This window comes from Macadamia integrifolia, chromosome 8 (genome assembly GCF_013358625.1).
Source record: "Macadamia integrifolia cultivar HAES 741 chromosome 8, SCU_Mint_v3, whole genome shotgun sequence".
NCBI lineage: Eukaryota > Viridiplantae > Streptophyta > Magnoliopsida > Proteales > Proteaceae > Macadamia > Macadamia integrifolia.
The window spans coordinates 6901757-6920368 of record NC_056564.1 but is presented as its reverse complement, the minus strand read 5'-3'; the positions used below and the strand labels follow the sequence as shown (position 1 = coordinate 6920368).

Below are 18612 nucleotides of genomic sequence, written 5' to 3'. Positions count from 1 at the left end.
TTTTTTATTTTTGCTAATCCTGCTCCATTCCAAGGGTAAACCTCTGTTACATGCAAACACGTAACAATCACACTTGACTGTGTAACAAATTAGTCACGGAAAGACTCGAACTAAAATGCCTGTTAATAACTTAATATACAATGCCTTTTGGGCCAGTAGAGCTATACCTCGGTGTGGGTCCTTATACTCATCGTTCCTAGCATTGCATGGAATGAATATTCATCTTACCAATTATGCTGGTTTGATTTGTTGTCAAAATTGGCAAATCAATTTTTTTTTTTTTTTTCGCCTAGATCGAAAAAAGTTTTAAAACAAAGAAATTAGAATTTTCTTTAAAATGAAAAATACATCTATATCATATCGATATATCGGTCCTTCCGTATCGATCAGATATCGGCGAAGATAATCCGATAACCGATTAAACAGCAGAGATTCGGGGTTTCCTTTTGTTTTGGGAACTATTTGGTTTTTTGTTTTCCTCCATCCCAATCACATCCATGGACTAGAAAGAATCTTTTACTTTTTGAGAAACAGGATGTGGAAGGAAGTAGCACTAGCACGGCAAAGAGAAAACCACGTGAATGGCTAGACAAGATACCCTTAGGACAATTATTGAATACCAATCTCTGCAGCTACAATAAATGGAGGACAACTAAGGAGTTTTGATTCACCAAGACCACTTAAAGGGATTTATATAAATATCTTCCACCGACGTCTAATTCTTATTTTGCCATTGTATGTATCCACTTAGTAGGCCCCATTTAATTGGGAGTTTGGGATAAAATTGTCAGTTAGGTCGGTTTTGGTCAAGTCTAATTGGGTTTCTTCATTTTAGATCTTTGTACCATGATTAATTTATTTAAGTAATTATTCCTTATAGGCTTAGATATGAACGTATAATCCCATTTATAAATGGTTAGTCGGATATTAATCTTTAATCAGGCTAAATAAACAGGTTAATAAAACATTTAACTCTAAATGGGCTTTACTTTGATTAAGCTAAGTAAATGGGTTTTAAAAGAATTTTAAATATATCAGACTATTAATTGGTGGAACAACCTCAAATAGCATTGCAAATGACTTGGATATTAATCGGCCCAAGTTTGGGCATGAAAGTTTGATAAACAGGTTATGTCGATTTTAGGTTTCTTCGGTGTTTTGAAAGTTTGATAAACAAGTTAGGCCCATTTTAGGTTTTTCTGGTGTGAGTCTAGAATTGACACCTCTGGTGGAAAGTAGCTTTCCACATCCTTATTGAATCAACGTCTTTAGTGAGAGTCTGAGTGATAAGACAATTTGGAAAAGACTAGTTTTAAAAGAGACCCTACAAGAAGAAAATGAGTGAATGAGGTCTTGAAGTTGATGAAAGGTGTTCTCCCCCAAAAACGAATAAAGGCTACAACAGCTCCCGCCGGGTGAACGTTCAGATAAGAACCATGGGATCTTCATCTCTCTCGAGTATTGCAAGAAGGTACTCTCTCTCTCTCTGGTTGAAGGATAATAGCTGATGTGGATGATCTTGCTCTCCTTGGTCTCTCGAGCGAATTGATGTGGATTAATATGATCTTGAATTTCCTCATCTTATAAACTGATTTATGAGTTTGAGTCCTCTTCTTCTTGCTCACTGCTTTGATCCCCAACCTTATTATGATCCACAATTTTATACTCCCTAAAGTAGTCTTAGACTGCTCTAAGTTGACTCTAATTTACGCACTCCATAGATCTGAAAACTTGGAACAGCTTTGGGCCAATATTCTCCCTGACTAATTAATAGTTGATGCGTTTGGTTAATGTGATAGGCTAGAAGGTAAGGTTGCATTAATCACCGGTGGAGCCAGCGGTCTCGGCAAGTGCACCGCCGAACTATTCCGCCGGCACGGCGCCAAAGTGATGATCGCGGACATCAAAGACGATCTGGCCCACTCCGTCTGCCAAGACATAGGCCCCACATCGGCATCCTTCGTTCACTGCGACGTCACCAACGAGTCCGACGTCCAGGATGCCGTGAACACAACGGTCTCCAAGTACGGCGCTCTCCACATCATGTTCAACAATGCAGGCATCATGAGCGCTCTCAAACCCAAGTTACCCAACATCCTCCACGACGACAAGGCCGACTTCGAGAGGGTTTTGAGCGTAAACGTCACAGGAGTCTTCTTGGGCACAAAGCACGCCGCACGTGTTATGATCCCAGCTCGTTCCGGCAGTATTATCAACACTGCTAGTGTTTGCTCCGTCGTGGGTGCTGTGGCGCCTCACTCGTATACGGCCTCTAAGCATGCGGTACAGGGGCTCACGAAGAACACGGCAGTGGATCTGGGGCGGTTTGGAATACGAGTAAACTCTGTATCACCGTACGTGGTGCTAACGTCCATGGCGAAGGAGCTGATTAAGGCGACTGACTTGCCCGAGGAGGTGTATTCTAACCTGAAAGGAACAGAGCTGAAGCCGGAAGACGTGGCTGAGGCAGCTCTCTATTTGGGGAGTGACGAGTCAAAGTACGTGAGTGGGCATAACCTCGTCGTAGATGGTGGGTTCACTATCACTAATTCTGCTTTCACCATTTACGATCAACAAAAGGATCCACTCAACTAGTGAGGTGATCAACAAAAGGATCACCTTGTCACCTCATGAAGGTGTTTAATGGAGTATCTCAGTACCTGATCTCAGAAATTTCCCAATAATTAATAAGAAGAAACTCCCTGATTAACTAATCGATCCTCTCGGGTTGCATGGGCTTTAAATGGACTAAGCACTTTTATGTTTTAAACGTGTTGGGTTTAATTAATGAGTCTTAAAAAGGATTTAAGGGAGGCTATAAATAAGTTTAAAGATGTTAGTTATTAATCGGTCAATCCTAATCGGGCACCCAAATAGCACTGTTGCACTGGAAATGGCTGATTATAATAGGGCCAAGTTGATTTGGGCTTTAAGGGTCGGATGGGCTTGATCGGCCAGGCCTTGAAATCACATCTGGGTGGGACGCCGTTTCACCAGCCTCAGTGTTTGAAAGTTGGCCCATTGTAGTAGACTTGTTCTTTCTTTTCACACGCCAATAACCATATTAATGGTGGTCACAAGGATGAATAGCATGTTGACATCCTCAGTGTTGTTAAAACTGTGATAATTAAGTTTCATCATAGTTGGGTAAGCTCAAATCAGTTGGTGAAAATCTTATCATCATTTAACCTAAAAGGACTTCCTATTTGGTTATATGTGTTGTATTATGTAGTGGTTCACATAATGTTATTGGGCTTGTATATGTTTGGGTTAGGTTTTGTATCCAATACATATACAAGGTAAATTTGTAATTGTGTAAAAATTAGTGTTTTTAGATTTTCTTATATACCGTCTTTATGGGAAAACCTTGGGCACATGTAACGGAAGATGGTTAGGGTGAATTGGGAATTGTGTGGATAAGCGCAAGGTCCCAGGTTCGATTTTCCATCTATGCATTTAAGATTAAAGTAGAGATCGTGGCAGTGGATTGCTGTGCTAGTCTATCTGAGGATTAGTGAGTGATATCAAGAGTTTTTTCTAACTTAGTGAAAAATCTCTTATTCTCTCGAGTGAATGTAGACATTCATGTTGAACCATGTTAAATTCCTTCTTGTTGTGTATACTTATTTGCTAGGTTTTTCTTACTGGTGGATGTGCACACATGCAAACTTGCCCCGGGCTATTGCAAGATCAAAAGATAATACAATTGACTCAAGGAACCACCTTTAGCATATCTATTAGAATACAAAGATTTTATTTATTTATTTATTTATTTTATTGAAGGAGGGAAGCAGCCACGGCAAAGAGGAGTTAGGAAAGGGATAAACTCTATTGGAGGAGTAGGAGAAACATTCTATCCCATTCAACATTGCTTAAGGAATAACGCCCATTATAGTCAAAGTGGAAGGCAACTCTCGCAAAGACTTCTATATTCTATATATTATATTGGAAGTTCTAAATTAATAATTAATGTGACTGTCATGAGAGTGAATCTGAGACCCATAAGAAGAGAACGAGGGAAAGGAAGGTCTTGAAGCCACCTGAGAGGCCTTATCATCCAATTCTCCCCTCCAGCCAGCCTCCTAAAGAAGAAACAAGCCGACCAACCAACCATGGGATCCCCACTTCTCTCTTCTATTGCAAGAAGGTACTCTCTCTCTCTCTCTCTCTCTCTCTCTATGTGAAACGCAAATATGTTGCTAATACTTGACACGGATGACTTGCCCCTCCTCTTCCTCCGAGATTTGAGTCGGTCTTTATTTTTTGGGGGTAAAATTCTGATCTTGAGTCAAGAGATTGGCTCCACTGCACATATGATCACCTATCGTACATGAGAGGATCCAATACTTATCTCATTTTCTGTCATTATAAGATTGAAGAGGAAAATATATGGAAACAAAAGAGACAGATATTGGATCCACACATGTACGATTAGGTGATCTTACAAACAATGAATCCATTATTGACATCAAATGCCAGATTGGATGCACAATCGATTGGAGGGGAGTCGGATCCCAAAAGTAGTATAGGCTCCATATTGTTGCGAAGATGCGCACCCTTTATACCATAAACCTCTATTCAGTGACCAAAATGCTAGACTTTGGAATAAAAATCAGATCAGGGGAATAATGCATGATTATTCTCTAGACCTAAAAGATACTAATAACCTTTCTGAAAAACAGTGAAGATGGGTCTATCTGATTACCATTCGATCTGTTTTTCTCCTTAGCCCAACAAAGACCTCCAAACCTTAATTATCAGAGACCCGCTACATCAATCTATTAGCATTTCCTTCATGGGTTGACAAAGAAGTTGCTTTGGACCATGAAACTCCCCATGGAATTCTTCTGAACCTCCATATTCATAAACGGTTTCTCATATTGATCCATCATCCCCCACATCTCATCAGCTTCTGAGTTTCCCATACTAACGAATTGTTCTTTCTTTGGTGTTAGGGTTTAACCTAAATAAAAGTTGATTGGATTTTGTATCGGTCGTTTACACTAAACATATATTTAATAAATTTTTCTTACCTTAATTTTTTTTTTTTTAAATTTTTTTTTCTCCCCCGTGTTAAGACTTTTACAAATCAGCCGCCATAATGACTCGGCTGGATTTCAATCATTTAATATTGAAAAACATATTTTTTAAATAGAATTATATATTAAAAAAAGGACCATCAAATTGAACTGATGGGATTAGATTGAATGTCATACCTACAATCATGAATCATGTGCCAAAGATTGAATATCATACCTACAATCATGTGCCAATATTGACTGCTGGTTAAATTAATATTATAGGCTGGACGGTAAGGTGGCACTCATCACTGGTGGGGCCAGCGGGATCGGCAAGAGCACCGCCGAATTATTCTGCAGGCACGGCGCCAAAGTGATGATCGCGGACGTCAAAGATGATCTGGCCCACTCCGTCTGCCAAGACATAGGCCCCACATCTGCATCCTTCATCCACTGCGACGTCAGCAACGAATCCGACGTCCAAAAAGCCGTGGACACTACGGTCTCCAAGTACGGCGCTCTCCACATTATGTTCAACAACGCAGGCATCGTGGGATCACTCAAACCCAACATCGCCCACGACGACGTGTCGGAGTTCGAGAAGGTTCTCAGAGTCAACGTCACAGGAGTCTTTTTAGGCACAAAACACGCTGCACGTGTCATGATCCCCGAACGCTCTGGCAGCATTATCAACACTGCTAGTATCTGCTCCGTCGTGGGCGCTGCCGCGCCGCACTCGTACACGGTGGCGAAACATGCGGTACTGGGGCTCACCAAGAACACGGCGGTGGATCTGGGGCGGTACGGAATTAGGGTAAACTCTGTATCTCCCTACTTGATCTTAACGCCTCTGGCGAAGGAGTTCATGAAGGCAAATGAATTGCCGGTGTTGACGTATTCTAACCTGAAAGGAGTAGAGCTGAAGGCGGAAGACGTGGCTGAGGCAACTCTCTATCTGGGGAGTGAGGAGTCTAAGTACGTGAGTGGGCATAACCTCGTCGTAGATGGTGGCTTCTCTATCACTAATTCTGCTGTCTCCATTTACGACCAACTAAATGATCAACTCAACTAGTGGTGATCAGTTTTGGGTATCTGAGTACTTGATATCGGAACTTCCCAATAAGTAATACGAAGAAACTCACCTCCCATATGTTATGAATTTTTATGGAATAGATTTTTCTTTCAAAAATTTCTTTTTTTTTAATTTTTCCGACATGAAGTTTCCCATGGACTCAAAAATCCTCTGCGGTGAACGGTGGTGAAGATTTAACTGTTGAGAGGACCCCAACATGCACTCTAATCGTTGGATATATGTTCATTGTCACTCATGGCCTTCTCATAGAGAATTTTTGTGCCTTGCCCATGGTAGTAGACTTGTTCGTTCTTTTCACATGCCAATGATCTTCCATATGTTATGGAGTCAGGATCAAGTCCTCATATGAGAATGATTCTCGTAAGGTGTTTGATCCACACTTGAACTCCATTCAAAATAAAAATCAATTAAAAGAAGAGAGAGATTAAGTATAGTCCAAGTGTGGATCAAACACCATATGAGAATCATTTTCGTATGAGAACCTGATCCATACTCTATGTTATGAATTTATGAATATTAATGACCGCTATAGGATCAAGCAAAGCCAAAGATTATTCTAAAAATTTCTAATCATGATCACACTATCACCAACTATGAATCTCAATCTTAATTTTGGTGTTGATAAATTTATTTCTTTGTATCATCGATTTTTGTAGAAACTAATGAGGAAAAAAACATTTAATTTTGCTTAGAGGAGGACGGATGTAAATAGATAGTCAAAAATTCGAATTCAATTAATATTGGTTTTCATTTAGGCATATCCATATCTCATTAGATTATATCCATTTTCAAATTCAAATTATCCGATCCAAATAGATAATTAATTATAACAAAAATAATAATAAATTAATGACTTTGAGGGTTTTTGAAGTATACACAGGTTCTAGAGAATGAGAAAAATAACCAAGACAACTTCAAGACATAGATTGAGAGTAAATTGTATCCACTGGGGATAGAATAGTTCGGGTTATACTTGTCGAGGATGTAAATGAATAGTTGAAAATTTGAATTTTTTTCGCATTCGTATCCTTTTAGAGGTATCCGTTTCTAAGCAGAAAATATTCAAATCTAAAATTCGAATTCGATTTACATCCATATCCATTCAAAGGTATCCGTATCCAAGCAAAAAATTTCAAATCTAATCACATCCGATCTATATTCAATTCGTATTCAATCTTTTTACATCCTTACGAGGGCCGTGTCATACGCTCATGTGAAAAATACCATAACTTTATCATATGGAAGCCATTGGTTTTTAGCACACCATAGGTCACCAATTGCGCTAAACAATTGTTGTTTATGTAGAAATTATATTAAAATCTTATCCATTGATAAATTACATGACCCAATTGACATTACACATTCTTGAAACCTTCAATCTGTAGAAAAAGATGAACAATTTGGACCTAGGATACTTAAGAACAAGGTCAAGAATGGCCTTTTATTTAGATCTTCTGAAACCACTAGTCTCCATTATTTCAGAAACTAAAATAAGATCAAATTAATCTTCACTGAGAAGGCATAGGGAGCTGATTCAACGCAGTGGCCACAGCATGTAAGAAAGATGGATTGGTAGTACTGAAACCCCCATCCACAACAAGATTGAGACCACTTATATACTTAAGAGTCATCACTAGCTAAGAACAGAGCAGCCTGGGCTAGATCCTCTGCTTTAATACCCACACCTTTCAAGTTTGAAGCCTGTGACAGAACCCCTTCAATCATGGTATCGTCCATCATCCCCAATCCCTTCCTCATCATTGGGGTTAAAACTCCGTAGGGAGAGATACAGTTCACTCTGATCCCAAACTGCCCCAACTCCACACATAAGTTCTTGGTTAACCCCACCACCGCATGCTTTGATGCTACATAACCACTCGATGCCTGGCCTGGAACTATGACAGAAGCTGCACTGGAAGTGAAGATTATGGTACCCTTCTTGGATGGGATCATCACTCTCGCTGCGTGCTTGGCTCCCAAGAATCCACCATAGACGTTCACATCCAATACCCTCTTGAAATCTTCGCTATCGTCCTCCAATAGTGATCCACCGACCTTGCCCGAGATGCCGGCGTTGTTGAACATGATGTCGAGCTTCCCATACTTAGAGACAGCCGTGTCGACGGCATTACGGACGTCATCATCGTTGGTCACATCGCAATGGACAAAGGTGATGGTCTCATTGGAGCCCAGTTGTTGACAGAGGGAGTTGCCCAGATCATCTTGGACATCGGCTATAATGACCTTAGCTCCGTGATGAACGAACAACCTTGCCGTGCTCTCTCCAATCCCACTGGCTCCACCGGTTATCACTGCTACCTTCCCTTCCAACCTTCAAAGTTATAAGAAAACAGAAATCACTGATTGATTAGAGTTTAAATTTCTTATCAGTTAAAGGAAGTAAAGGGATTTACCTTTTGGCTGTGATCAGAGCACCTCCTTCCATTGATCTTCGCCTGAGTGAATTCCTTCTTGTTTTGTAAGAGAAACGAAAATGCAGATCTCGAAGGAAAAAAAAAAAAGAAGAAAAAAAGGTGATGGATCGTGAAAGAAGAAATTGGAGGGTGGATTGGATTAGTGGATATATATTATTCAAAATCCAAATCTTTCACAATTGGGTTGGGCTGGAACTTGGCCTTGAAAGTTGAAGCTTTCTTGGCTTTGGCATGGACTTTACTTTTTAGAGCTCTCCATTTGCTTAGAATTGGGCTTAAAGAGTTGCACGAGCTTGGACATTCCCTGGGAGCTTGGGCTTAAGAAGAACCGTAGCATCTTAAGGTCATGTAGTATTTAACGGGACGTTTGCATTTCATTTTAATTAAACATTGTATTACAAGATTTTTTTTTTTTTTTTTCTCTTTCATCTCAAAATGTAATTATCGAATTAGTTTGGTTGTCAAGAAATGAATGGTTAAAAAAAAAAAAATGAATTTGAGATGAGAGATAGATACATAAATCAATCATTGTATATTGATGACATTTTCCATCATGATGTAATGATTGACTTATGTGTCTATCTTTCTCTTTGATTTTTTTCCCCTCCTTCTTCTTTCTTTTATTCATATCTTGACAAACAAACTAAACCTAACCATAAGGATAGAAAAGAAAAAAAAAATTATTCATTTGACACTGATTGGAAATGTAATGTATTTCAAAAAATCGGATAAGTAATTTAGGTTATGTTAGGCTATCAAGAAAGAAAAAAAATTTAGCTGAACTAGCTTGTACCAATATGCAGTAGTATCCAGTGAAGCCATGTGTGAAAGAGCATTTAAGTAAATATCAATAACAACTAGCTGTTTTGCTTTATCCGTTAGTTGATATTATATCGTAGTTTTACTTTTACCCCATTGTTAGGATAAAACAAAAAAAACCCAAATTAAAATCGAACAAGTCTTATTCTTTTTATTTTTTTCTTTTTCTTTTTATTCTTTTCGATGAGACACCCTCTCCCTTGCCCTATAATTCCATATCGACTTGGCAGTGGATTGGGACTTGGGATGAAGAAAGATGAAGGCTGGATGGTGGTAGGGGAGGGTGTGGTGGGGTTGAGCCATTTGGATTGTCGCAGTGTTGAGCAAGGGAGGGAGTGTCAACATGGGAAGAACGAGAAATAGTGGAATAGGAGGCATTCTTTTTTTTTTTTTTTTTTTTTAACCGTAATGAAAGGTAAATCTAGGATATAATGTTGAATGTAATTAAGAGTCCAAACTTTAGGTTGCTTTTTCAGGCCCCATTAGTGAGATGACATACAATGGGTTTTCTTCTTCTTCCGTTTTTTTTTTTTTCCAAACATAGCCATAGAAAAAAAGAGTAGATTCATGGATGAGGTCAAAGGCTTCATGTCATTGAAGGTTTCAGCATCTTATCAACAAAACTCGATCTCTGGTCTTAAATGAACAGCTCATTCCTCTGCATTCTGAAATCAGCTATCTTAATTGCAGATGAACTCGCTTGGTACGATGTTGAGAAGCAGCATCTCTATATAAGGCCCTGTCCCCTCCAATGGAGTTTCATTCAATTTTACCCACAGAAACCAAAGAAGCCAGCTTTGGTAACCTATTCTAAAACCCAAAAAAGAAAATTTGTATTTTTTGCTAAGACTGAGCTGATCAGATAGTTGCAAAAAAATGGTCCTATAAAGCATACATAGTTTCAACTTCCAAAGTTAGGAGAGAAAATATATGAATCTGCACAGTAATAAATTACATAGTTTGATATACTTTCTTAAAATGAAGTCATGACAGTATTAACTCAGAGAGACATGTTGAGCCCGACTATTTATATAGGTATTTTGATTTTTTTTGGGTTAGAATAGGATATATGTTGATATTTCCTACACTAATAAGTAGCATTGTTAAAAGAACGGATCTGATACATAAGATTTCATCATGTCCGAGGTCAAGGGTGAAAAACAAAAATTACATAATTTTATTCCAAAAAATATCGAGAGGTTATTTGTGCCCACCAGGTCGCAATAGGGTAGCATTCTTTTTTATTTTTTTTTTTAAATTATGAGTGGCACGCAGTATAGTAAGTATTTCCCTTTTGTTTTTTTGGTAGAATTTTTTGCCGTTTTTTAAGCTCCTTCTAGAGGCAAGGGGATTGGGATGGGCGGGATTTAGGATTTGAGAAGTTAATGTAAACCCTTGGTCTATATCTTAATATATCCCCATGATATCTCATTGACTTTTCGCTTAATGCATTAAAAGCTCCACATGATTTCAAGAGAAATAAAAGCAAGAAAAGCGAAATAAAAGACAAAATAAAAGATGATCACTTTTCAACCATTGCCTACTAAAATGATTGGGAAATTAATTCTCAAAAATATCAAATTTGGTTATTAAATTTACTAAATTCTACAATGAAATTCTTGGGATGTTCTAGGAAAAATAAATATTTTATTTAAGAAATATGAAACTATATTTAGTAAGAGTTTAAGGTAATTGTACCATTACGAGTGCAAAAATGTTCATTTTTTTTGTAAATTTGATTTCTTTTCCTTCCCTTGCTACCTTATGAAACTATATATATTCCTTAGGAGGGGCATTATCATCCAATACTTTGATAGGCATTTGATGAACCAACTAAGGAAAAATTATCATAATAGGAATTCATATATCATTCCATTTCAAAAATAATTAATTAAGTCTTTGTATGTAGGGAGTTTACCATAATCTATTTTCTTATAAATTATTTCAATATATATATATATATATGCTTTCAAAATAGTTTTAATTAAGACTCTTAAGAGGAAATAATATTTTCTCATAAAGTAATTATACCATTGATTCCCAATTTCTAATGTCTTTTGGAAAGAAAAAAAATCTTATAAATGAAAGAAAAATCCTAAATATATATATTTTTTAATAGTTTCTAAATTTTCTTAATCTATTAATTAATTTTTTTGGTAACTCCTTTCTTAAAATTAATTAGCTGCTGATGTTTGGAAAAAAAAAAAACTCATATACACGACAATGTTTAAAACCTTAATTGGGCAAAATATTCAAACTTATGATAGAGGTGCAGCCATGTGGACGTGAACAGTCTTACTTTTTTGACCTCCTTATGGTTTTTGCTTTCTTACTCGCAAATTCTTTTTTCGTTAAAGTCTCAGTCGCAATTGGCGTACTCCATAGTCAATCAAATCCCTCCTTCAATAATTATCGTTTCTCTCTCTCCTTATGTTTTTTCCTTTGAGAAGTTTATTTAAGTGATACCGTAATTGACTGCGACACCAAGTGACAAGTCCTTCGTCTCTTCTACGAAACAAGAAAGAATTCAACTCGCACGCCTAGGCGAAGTCCGATGGAAGGAGGTGGTATTCTCACAGCCAAAAGGTAAATTAATCCCTGGGAAAACCTTTTCCTTCCTATTTGATTAGTGATCTGTGTTCTAATTTCTTATAACTTATGAAGGTTGGAAGGGAAGGTAGCGGTGATTACCGGCGGAGCCAGTGGGATTGGAGCGAGCACCGTAAGGTTGTTCGTTCATCACGGAGCTAAGGTAGTCATAGCCGACGTGCAAGACGATCTGGGCAACTCTCTCTGTGAAGAAGTCGGCTCCACTGAGACCATCTTCGTCCATTGCGACGTGACCAACGACGACGACGTCCGTAACGCCGTCGACACGGCAGTCTCTAAGTATGGGAAGCTGGACATCATGTTCAACAACGCCGGCATCGGTGGCGACATCACCAAAAGATTAATCTTGGAGGCAGACAAAGAAGATTTCAAGAGGGTATTAGATGTGAACGTCTATGGTGGGTTCTTAGGAGCTAAACACGCAGCGAGGGTGATGATCCCATCCAAGAAGGGTACCATACTCTTCACTTCCAGTGCAGCTTCTGTCATAGTTCCAGGCCAGGCATCGAGTGCTTATGTAGCATCGAAGCACGCGGTGGTGGGGTTAACCAAGAACTTATGTGTGGAGTTGGGTCAGTTTGGGATCAGAGTGAACTGTATCTCTCCTTACGGAGTTGTAACCCCATTGTTAAAGAGAGGGTTTGGGATGATGGAGGATAGCTTGATTGAAGGGATTTTTGCTCAAGCTGGAAACTTGAAAGGGGTGATTATGAAGGGAGAGGATGTGGCTCAGGCTGCTTTGTACTTAGCTAGTGATGATGCTAAGTATGTGAGTGGTCTTAATCTTGTTGTGGATGGGGGTTATAGCACTACCAATCTATCTTTGTCACATCTCGTCTCCAATGCGTTGAACCTCTCTATGCCTCCTCAGTAAAGAGTTGATCTTGTTTCAGTTCCTGAAGATTTGAATAAAGTATGCCCCAGTTATTAATCCATGATCACAAGGCTTGCTTTTTACATGATCTTAGTTGCTCTATTTTGTGATTCACTGAAAGAAAAAATCTTGAAATTTTTGCGTCTTACCATCTTACTATAATTATATAAGTCTTACCATTTGCTAAGTGATACAGTTAAAAAATAAGTAACATAAAACCATATGGAATATTTTGGTCATCAAAATAAATTTTAAATACGAGTGATCGAGGACAACCACTCCACATGGAGTTTGCTGCATGTGATCCAACACATGTCCCATTTCTTGTCATTAAATGGGTGACAAGGGATATGTATGGAAGTAAAAGGGTTAGGTATTGAATCCTCACATGTATGTTCCCAAAGTGACCATTGTCCATAAACACTACATTCAAGGATCAATATCTTGTACTCTTGTCTTGTTTGCTAATGCATCCCAAATCTCATTTTCCCGCATTGACGACAATACCTAGACAATCTCTCATCCCTACGAGTTATCTATACATCATCCCCCCTCCCCCCTAAATTGCACACCGGTGGGTGATGGTCTATTGTGCACAAAAAGAGCATGAACAAGGGCAGCTAAGGGGTTGAACAGGCAGTGAGGGCAAGGTGCAAGATAGAGGAATGGTTGCAAATACAAGGGAAGGTTGGGTCATGAAAGTGTAGGAAGACTGGGGCAATGGAGATTGGATCCATAGCACATACGATCACCTAATCGTACATGTGAGGATCCAACACTTGTCTCATTTCATGCCATTACAAAGGTGAATAGGGGTATATATGAAAGTAAAAAAGATAAGTGTTGGATCCACACATGTACGACAGGTGATCGTGTGTGAACATCAGATTAACTCTTGGGGCACGGTTAAAAACATCATGAGTCCAAATCGTAAAATTGCCGCCCATATCACCACAATGGCATTATATTTTGCACCATGGTGGCATTATACTTGGCACCATGGTGGCGATAAGGCGTAGATTTGGTGTCAAATGAAGCAATGGTATTGATCATAGCCCCCATGACAAGCCCCTGTACAGCAAGCGGCACTTCCGCAGGACCAATGGGTGATAGTGGGGCATGCCAAGACTCGAACCCACAACTAGTCGACTCAAGCGATGATGGATTGTGGGAATTTTCACCATTAGGCTACCAACCCCATTGGTTGTACCAATATTCATTTGACACCATGGAGCACCCTTTTTTCTTTACCAAAAAATAAAAATAAAAAATGAACATAGGTACTCTCTTTGAGAATCGATTAATTGGATCACTATTAGTTATTATTGAAATCAATTATGTCCATTGAATCCACCCGATATTTCGTATCTATTTTATGGGAAGGTGCTGCTCTTGGAAGATAAGTCATATGAGAGGGGATCCATTGCTTGTAAAATCAATTGATCGTATAAGTCAGCATTCAACACTTATCCCACGACCTTCAACCATTACAAGGATAAAGAGATATATATTTGGAAATAAAAATGACAAATGTTGGATATTGACTCATACGACCAGGTGATCATATGAACAACTTATCCATTTTCTAAGTCATATCGTATCGATGTTCCATACTATACTGGTATTGATATCTATATCAAAGTCGGATGAGAGAGAAGAATGGTATTAGAAAAAAATCCAAATGGAGATTCAATCATTCATTAAAAAGCGCAAATAGTTCCAACATTTGTGACGCCCACTTCCCCAGCTATGAACTTAGAAGTCAGTCGCTCTCAAATCCAAATCTCTCCAACCTCTTTCTTTTTCTTGAGCTGGTTTTCGACTTTGTTCAGACTAAAAACGCAGAGAGTCTGAGAGCTAGCAAGATCCATGGCTTTACTGTTGTGGAAAGGCTTGTAGCTTAAGCATACAATTTGATAAGCTTCGCTGACTTGTCATCAACATAATGAGTCAATGAAGAAGGGAAAATGCTAAATTCACATAACCTGTAAGCATCACAGCCCAATCACCCATTTTAAATCTACATATTTAACAGTTTCTTATGCCTAAAATCCAACTCCCATGGTGACTGTAGTATGAGCTCAATTCTGTGAAATCAAGGAAAATGCTAAACACTAGTGGGTAGGTCCACAAATCCCTTGTTAGGGAAAATAATTTTGGACCCAATTTTCCTTCACACATCACTTTGTAAATTTTCATCTCACAAGACCAATCAGATTGTTTTACGGTTTTACCATTGAAAAAATGCCCAAGTCTGACTCAGCCAACAAGGCAGATTTCGATACCTAAAAGGCTAAAACAAGGATCTAATGAGGGAGGGTGTTCATAGGTGTATTAGGAAATGGATTTTTCACTCACAATCGATGTGAGATTAACTTGTTGAGATATTGGTAGTTATAGGGTTAAGTCTCACATCCATTATCTTGAACCTTAGATGTGTCTTCATATATCATTGGGCTTTTTATACCTAATAATAAGAAACTTTACTAGTTGTCCCAAATTTGTTAGAACAACTGTGCAGAATTTTTATATTTACTAAAGTGGCGGTTTTTTTTCATCTACCATAAGATTGAGTCCATCATGTCCTCTTTACTTTGGGAAGGCCAGGAAAACCCAAATTTTCATCCCATGAGTTGGGAAAACATTTTACTTTCAAAGAATAAGGATGGGTTAGGTGCATGTTAGTCTTGTTTAGCTCAAATATTCTTAGGTGTAGTTTTACTCTTTGAAGAGCATAGACTTCTTCCCTATCTGCCCAAGATTTTCTTCTTAAAGGAATTTTACCAATTTCCAATTGTTGCCCATGTTGGAACTTTCAAGAAAATGTGAAGCACCTCTTCTTCTCATGTTTTTTTGTCAAAATTAATTTAGAAATGCGTCATTTTAACAAGTGTTAGCCTCATCACACAAACATCATTCCCTTTCAAAGTGAATAGAAGTGAATCTTGAAAATTTTTAGTGTTTTAGTGGCAAATCAACTTATGATTCCATTGGTAAGCTTGCCTTTGGTGTTGTAATTCATCATGTTTGATGTGAAAGAAATAAAAGAAAATGACCCCCCTTGATACGTATCATTAAATGGATTTGGGAAGCCATTTCTTTTAAGGTTCGAAACAAACATTTTCCACTACGTCATCCTTTTGATATTTATTTTCTCATCAGTCATTCTTTAATATATCATCCTTTTGATATTTGTTTTTCCATTTTCTTGATTTTTGCTATATCATCATTTTGTTTGTTTAATTAGATTTTAATATATTTTTATATACATGAAAAAAAAAATACATTCATTCAATGCCTTTTTCATATTGTATTGAGACCGGATCAGGTTCACATATGTGAACAATCTCATACATCCTTCGTCTATGGATTTAGAATCCATTTTCTCTCTCTTTATTTAATAAATTCCAAATCTATGGACCAAGGTCTACAAAAACAATCTCATACATGAACCTCATCCAAATTCGATTATATTAAACTTTTGATTCAATTAACATAGATGGGTTATACCCTAGTCAGACAAGCCCTTATCTAAAGATCGAGTCATTGAATCAATGCAACACATTTATTGATCAGTTGTCAACTTTCAGTTCCTATCATGGTTTGGCTTTTTCTCGGTAAAGTTCCTATCATGGTTTTGAAAGTTCACTTGAGGGTCACAGCAATGAAAAGAATAGAGATGTTCAGACAGGACGAGGAGCTCCCTAGCTACAGGCGGATCATTCTTTTAGTACCATGGCTTAGGGGTGTCAAAACTTAATTTCGAACCAGTAAAATTGGTTGAATCGAATCAAAACCTTATTGAGCCAGTTTTGATTTTGGGATAATGTAACCCTCATAACAACAGAAACACATCGGTAATTGAGTAAAAAATCTGAAACCAAATCAGAAGCAACTCAAAGCCCAAATCAAACTAAAACCAATTTATTAAAATAAGCCAAGATTTGCATAGTTTTGTATAAATTTGTATAGAAAATCAAACCCAAATTAGATAAAAAATCGAAATCAAATCGCACCAAAATGGAAATCAAATTGAAACTGAAATTTCCTTATTGTTTTGGTTTCACCATGCCCACACCAAAACCAATTCAACCTGGACCAAAATAGGGCCAAACGAAGCCATTGACACCCCTACCATAGCCCATCAAATTTATTTTATTTTTTATTTTTGCTAATCCTGCTCCATTCCAAGGGTAAACCTCTGTTACATGCAAACACGTAACAATCACACTTGACTATGTAACAAATTAGTCACAGAAAGACTTGAACTAAAATGCCTGTTAATAACTTAATATACAATGCCTTTTGGGCCAGTAGAGCTATACCTCGGTGTGGGTCCCTATACTCATCGTTCCTAGCATTGGATGGAATTAATATTCATCTTACCAATTATGCTGGATTGATTTGTCGTCAAAATTGGTAAATCAATCGGTTTTTTTTTTTTCGCCTAGATCGAAAAAAGTTTTAAAACAAAGAAATTAGAATTTTCTTTAAAATGAAAAATACATCTATATCATATCGATATATCGGTCCTTCCGTATCGATCAGATATCGACGAAGATAATCCGATAACCGATTAAACAGCAGAGATTCGGGGTTTCCTTTTGTTTTGGGAACTATTTGGTTTTTTGTTTTCCTCCATACCAATCACATCCATGGACTAGAAAGAATTTTTTACGTTTTTGAGAAACAGGATGTGAAAGGAAGTAGCACTAGCACGGCAAAGGGGAAACCACGTGAATGGCTAGACAAGATACCCTTAGAACAATTATTGAATACCAATCTCTGCAGCTACACTAAATGGAGGACAACTTAGTAGTTTTGATTCACCAAGACCACTTAAAGGAATTTATATAAATATCTTCTAGATATGGTACAACTAATAAAACCTTAAATCAGTGAAGAATTATTTAAATCAGATCTGGACCATTGCATTAGTATCAATATACGTATCACCCCTGAATGTAGTATTTCACGGAATTGTACGAGATCGAAATTACAGACGATTTCTTTTCCGGCATCGTGGGATCACTCAAACCCAACATCGCCCACGACGTGTCGGAGTTCGAGAAGATTCTCAGAGTCAACGTCACAGGAGTCTTTTTAGGCACAAAACACGCTGCATGTGTTATGATCCCCGCGCGCTCCGGCAGCATTATCAACACTACTAGTATCTGCTCCGTCGTGGGCGCTGCCGCGCCGCACTCGTACACGGTGGCGAAACATGCGGTACTGGGGCTCACCAAGAACACGGCGGTGGATCTGGGGCGGTACGGAATTAGGGTAAACTCTGTATCTCCCTACTTGATCTTAACGCCTCTGGCGAAGGAGTTCATGAAGGCAAATGAATTGCCGGTGTTGACGTATTCTAACCTGAAAGGAGTAGAGCTGAAGGCGGAAGACGTGGCTGATGCAACTCTCTATCTGGGGAGTAAGGAGTCTAAGTACGTGAGTGGGCATAACCACGTCGTAGATGGTGGCTTCTCAATCACTAATTCTGCTGTCTCCATTTACGACCAACTAAATGATCGACTCAACTAGTGGTGATCAGTTTTGGGTATCGGAGTACTTGACATCGGAACTTCCCAATAAGTAATACGAAGAAACTCACCTCCCATATGTTATGAATTTTTATGGAATAGATTTTTCTTTCAATTTTTTTTTTTTTTTTAAATTTTCCCAACATGAAGTTTCCTATGGACTCAAAAATCCTCTACGGTGAACGGTGGTGAGGATTCAACTGTTGAGAGGACCCCAGCATGC

The 18612-nt window shown here is 38.2% G+C and overlaps 4 protein-coding genes and 1 pseudogene across 4 annotated transcripts; 4 read left to right on the top strand and 1 right to left on the bottom strand.

The window, feature by feature from the left end:
- Window positions 1-1305: 1305 nt before the first annotated feature.
- Window positions 1306-2714, top strand: LOC122087245 (secoisolariciresinol dehydrogenase-like). The gene is made up of 2 exons (XM_042656306.1): window positions 1306-1471; window positions 1800-2714. The coding sequence occupies exons 1-2, from the start codon at window positions 1437-1439 to the stop codon at window positions 2593-2595; spliced, it is 831 nt and encodes a 276-aa protein (XP_042512240.1). The 5' UTR covers window positions 1306-1436; the 3' UTR covers window positions 2596-2714.
- Window positions 2715-3987: 1273 nt separating this feature from the next.
- Window positions 3988-6207, top strand: LOC122087246 (secoisolariciresinol dehydrogenase-like). The gene is made up of 2 exons (XM_042656307.1): window positions 3988-4147; window positions 5304-6207. The coding sequence occupies exons 1-2, from the start codon at window positions 4113-4115 to the stop codon at window positions 6088-6090; spliced, it is 822 nt and encodes a 273-aa protein (XP_042512241.1). The 5' UTR covers window positions 3988-4112; the 3' UTR covers window positions 6091-6207.
- A 1194-nt stretch (window positions 6208-7401) lies between these two features.
- LOC122087242 lies at window positions 7402-8645 on the bottom strand (annotated as a pseudogene).
- Window positions 8646-11847: 3202 nt separating this feature from the next.
- On the top strand, window positions 11848-12910 carry LOC122087243 (secoisolariciresinol dehydrogenase-like). The gene is made up of 2 exons (XM_042656305.1): window positions 11848-11951; window positions 12030-12910. The coding sequence occupies exons 1-2, from the start codon at window positions 11920-11922 to the stop codon at window positions 12847-12849; spliced, it is 852 nt and encodes a 283-aa protein (XP_042512239.1). The 5' UTR covers window positions 11848-11919; the 3' UTR covers window positions 12850-12910.
- A 5069-nt stretch (window positions 12911-17979) lies between these two features.
- LOC122086272 (zerumbone synthase-like) lies at window positions 17980-18390 on the top strand. The gene has a single exon (XM_042655014.1). It carries the CDS (start codon window positions 17980-17982, stop codon window positions 18388-18390), a length of 411 nt encoding a protein of 136 aa, XP_042510948.1.
- Window positions 18391-18612: the final 222 nt, after the last annotated feature.

Coding starts and splice junctions, on each gene's coding strand:
- LOC122086272 (XM_042655014.1), top strand. CDS start 17,980: ATGATCCCCGCGCGCTCCGGCAGCATTATCAACACTACTAGTATCTGC.
- LOC122087243 (XM_042656305.1), top strand. CDS start 11,920: ATGGAAGGAGGTGGTATTCTCACAGCCAAAAG. Junction 11,952..12,029: donor GGTATTCTCACAGCCAAAAG/GTAAATTAATCC, acceptor TAACTTATGAAG/GTTGGAAGGGAAGGTAGCGG.
- LOC122087246 (XM_042656307.1), top strand. CDS start 4,113: ATGGGATCCCCACTTCTCTCTTCTATTGCAAGAAG. Junction 4,148..5,303: donor CTCTCTTCTATTGCAAGAAG/GTACTCTCTCTC, acceptor TTAATATTATAG/GCTGGACGGTAAGGTGGCAC.
- LOC122087245 (XM_042656306.1), top strand. CDS start 1,437: ATGGGATCTTCATCTCTCTCGAGTATTGCAAGAAG. Junction 1,472..1,799: donor CTCTCGAGTATTGCAAGAAG/GTACTCTCTCTC, acceptor TTAATGTGATAG/GCTAGAAGGTAAGGTTGCAT.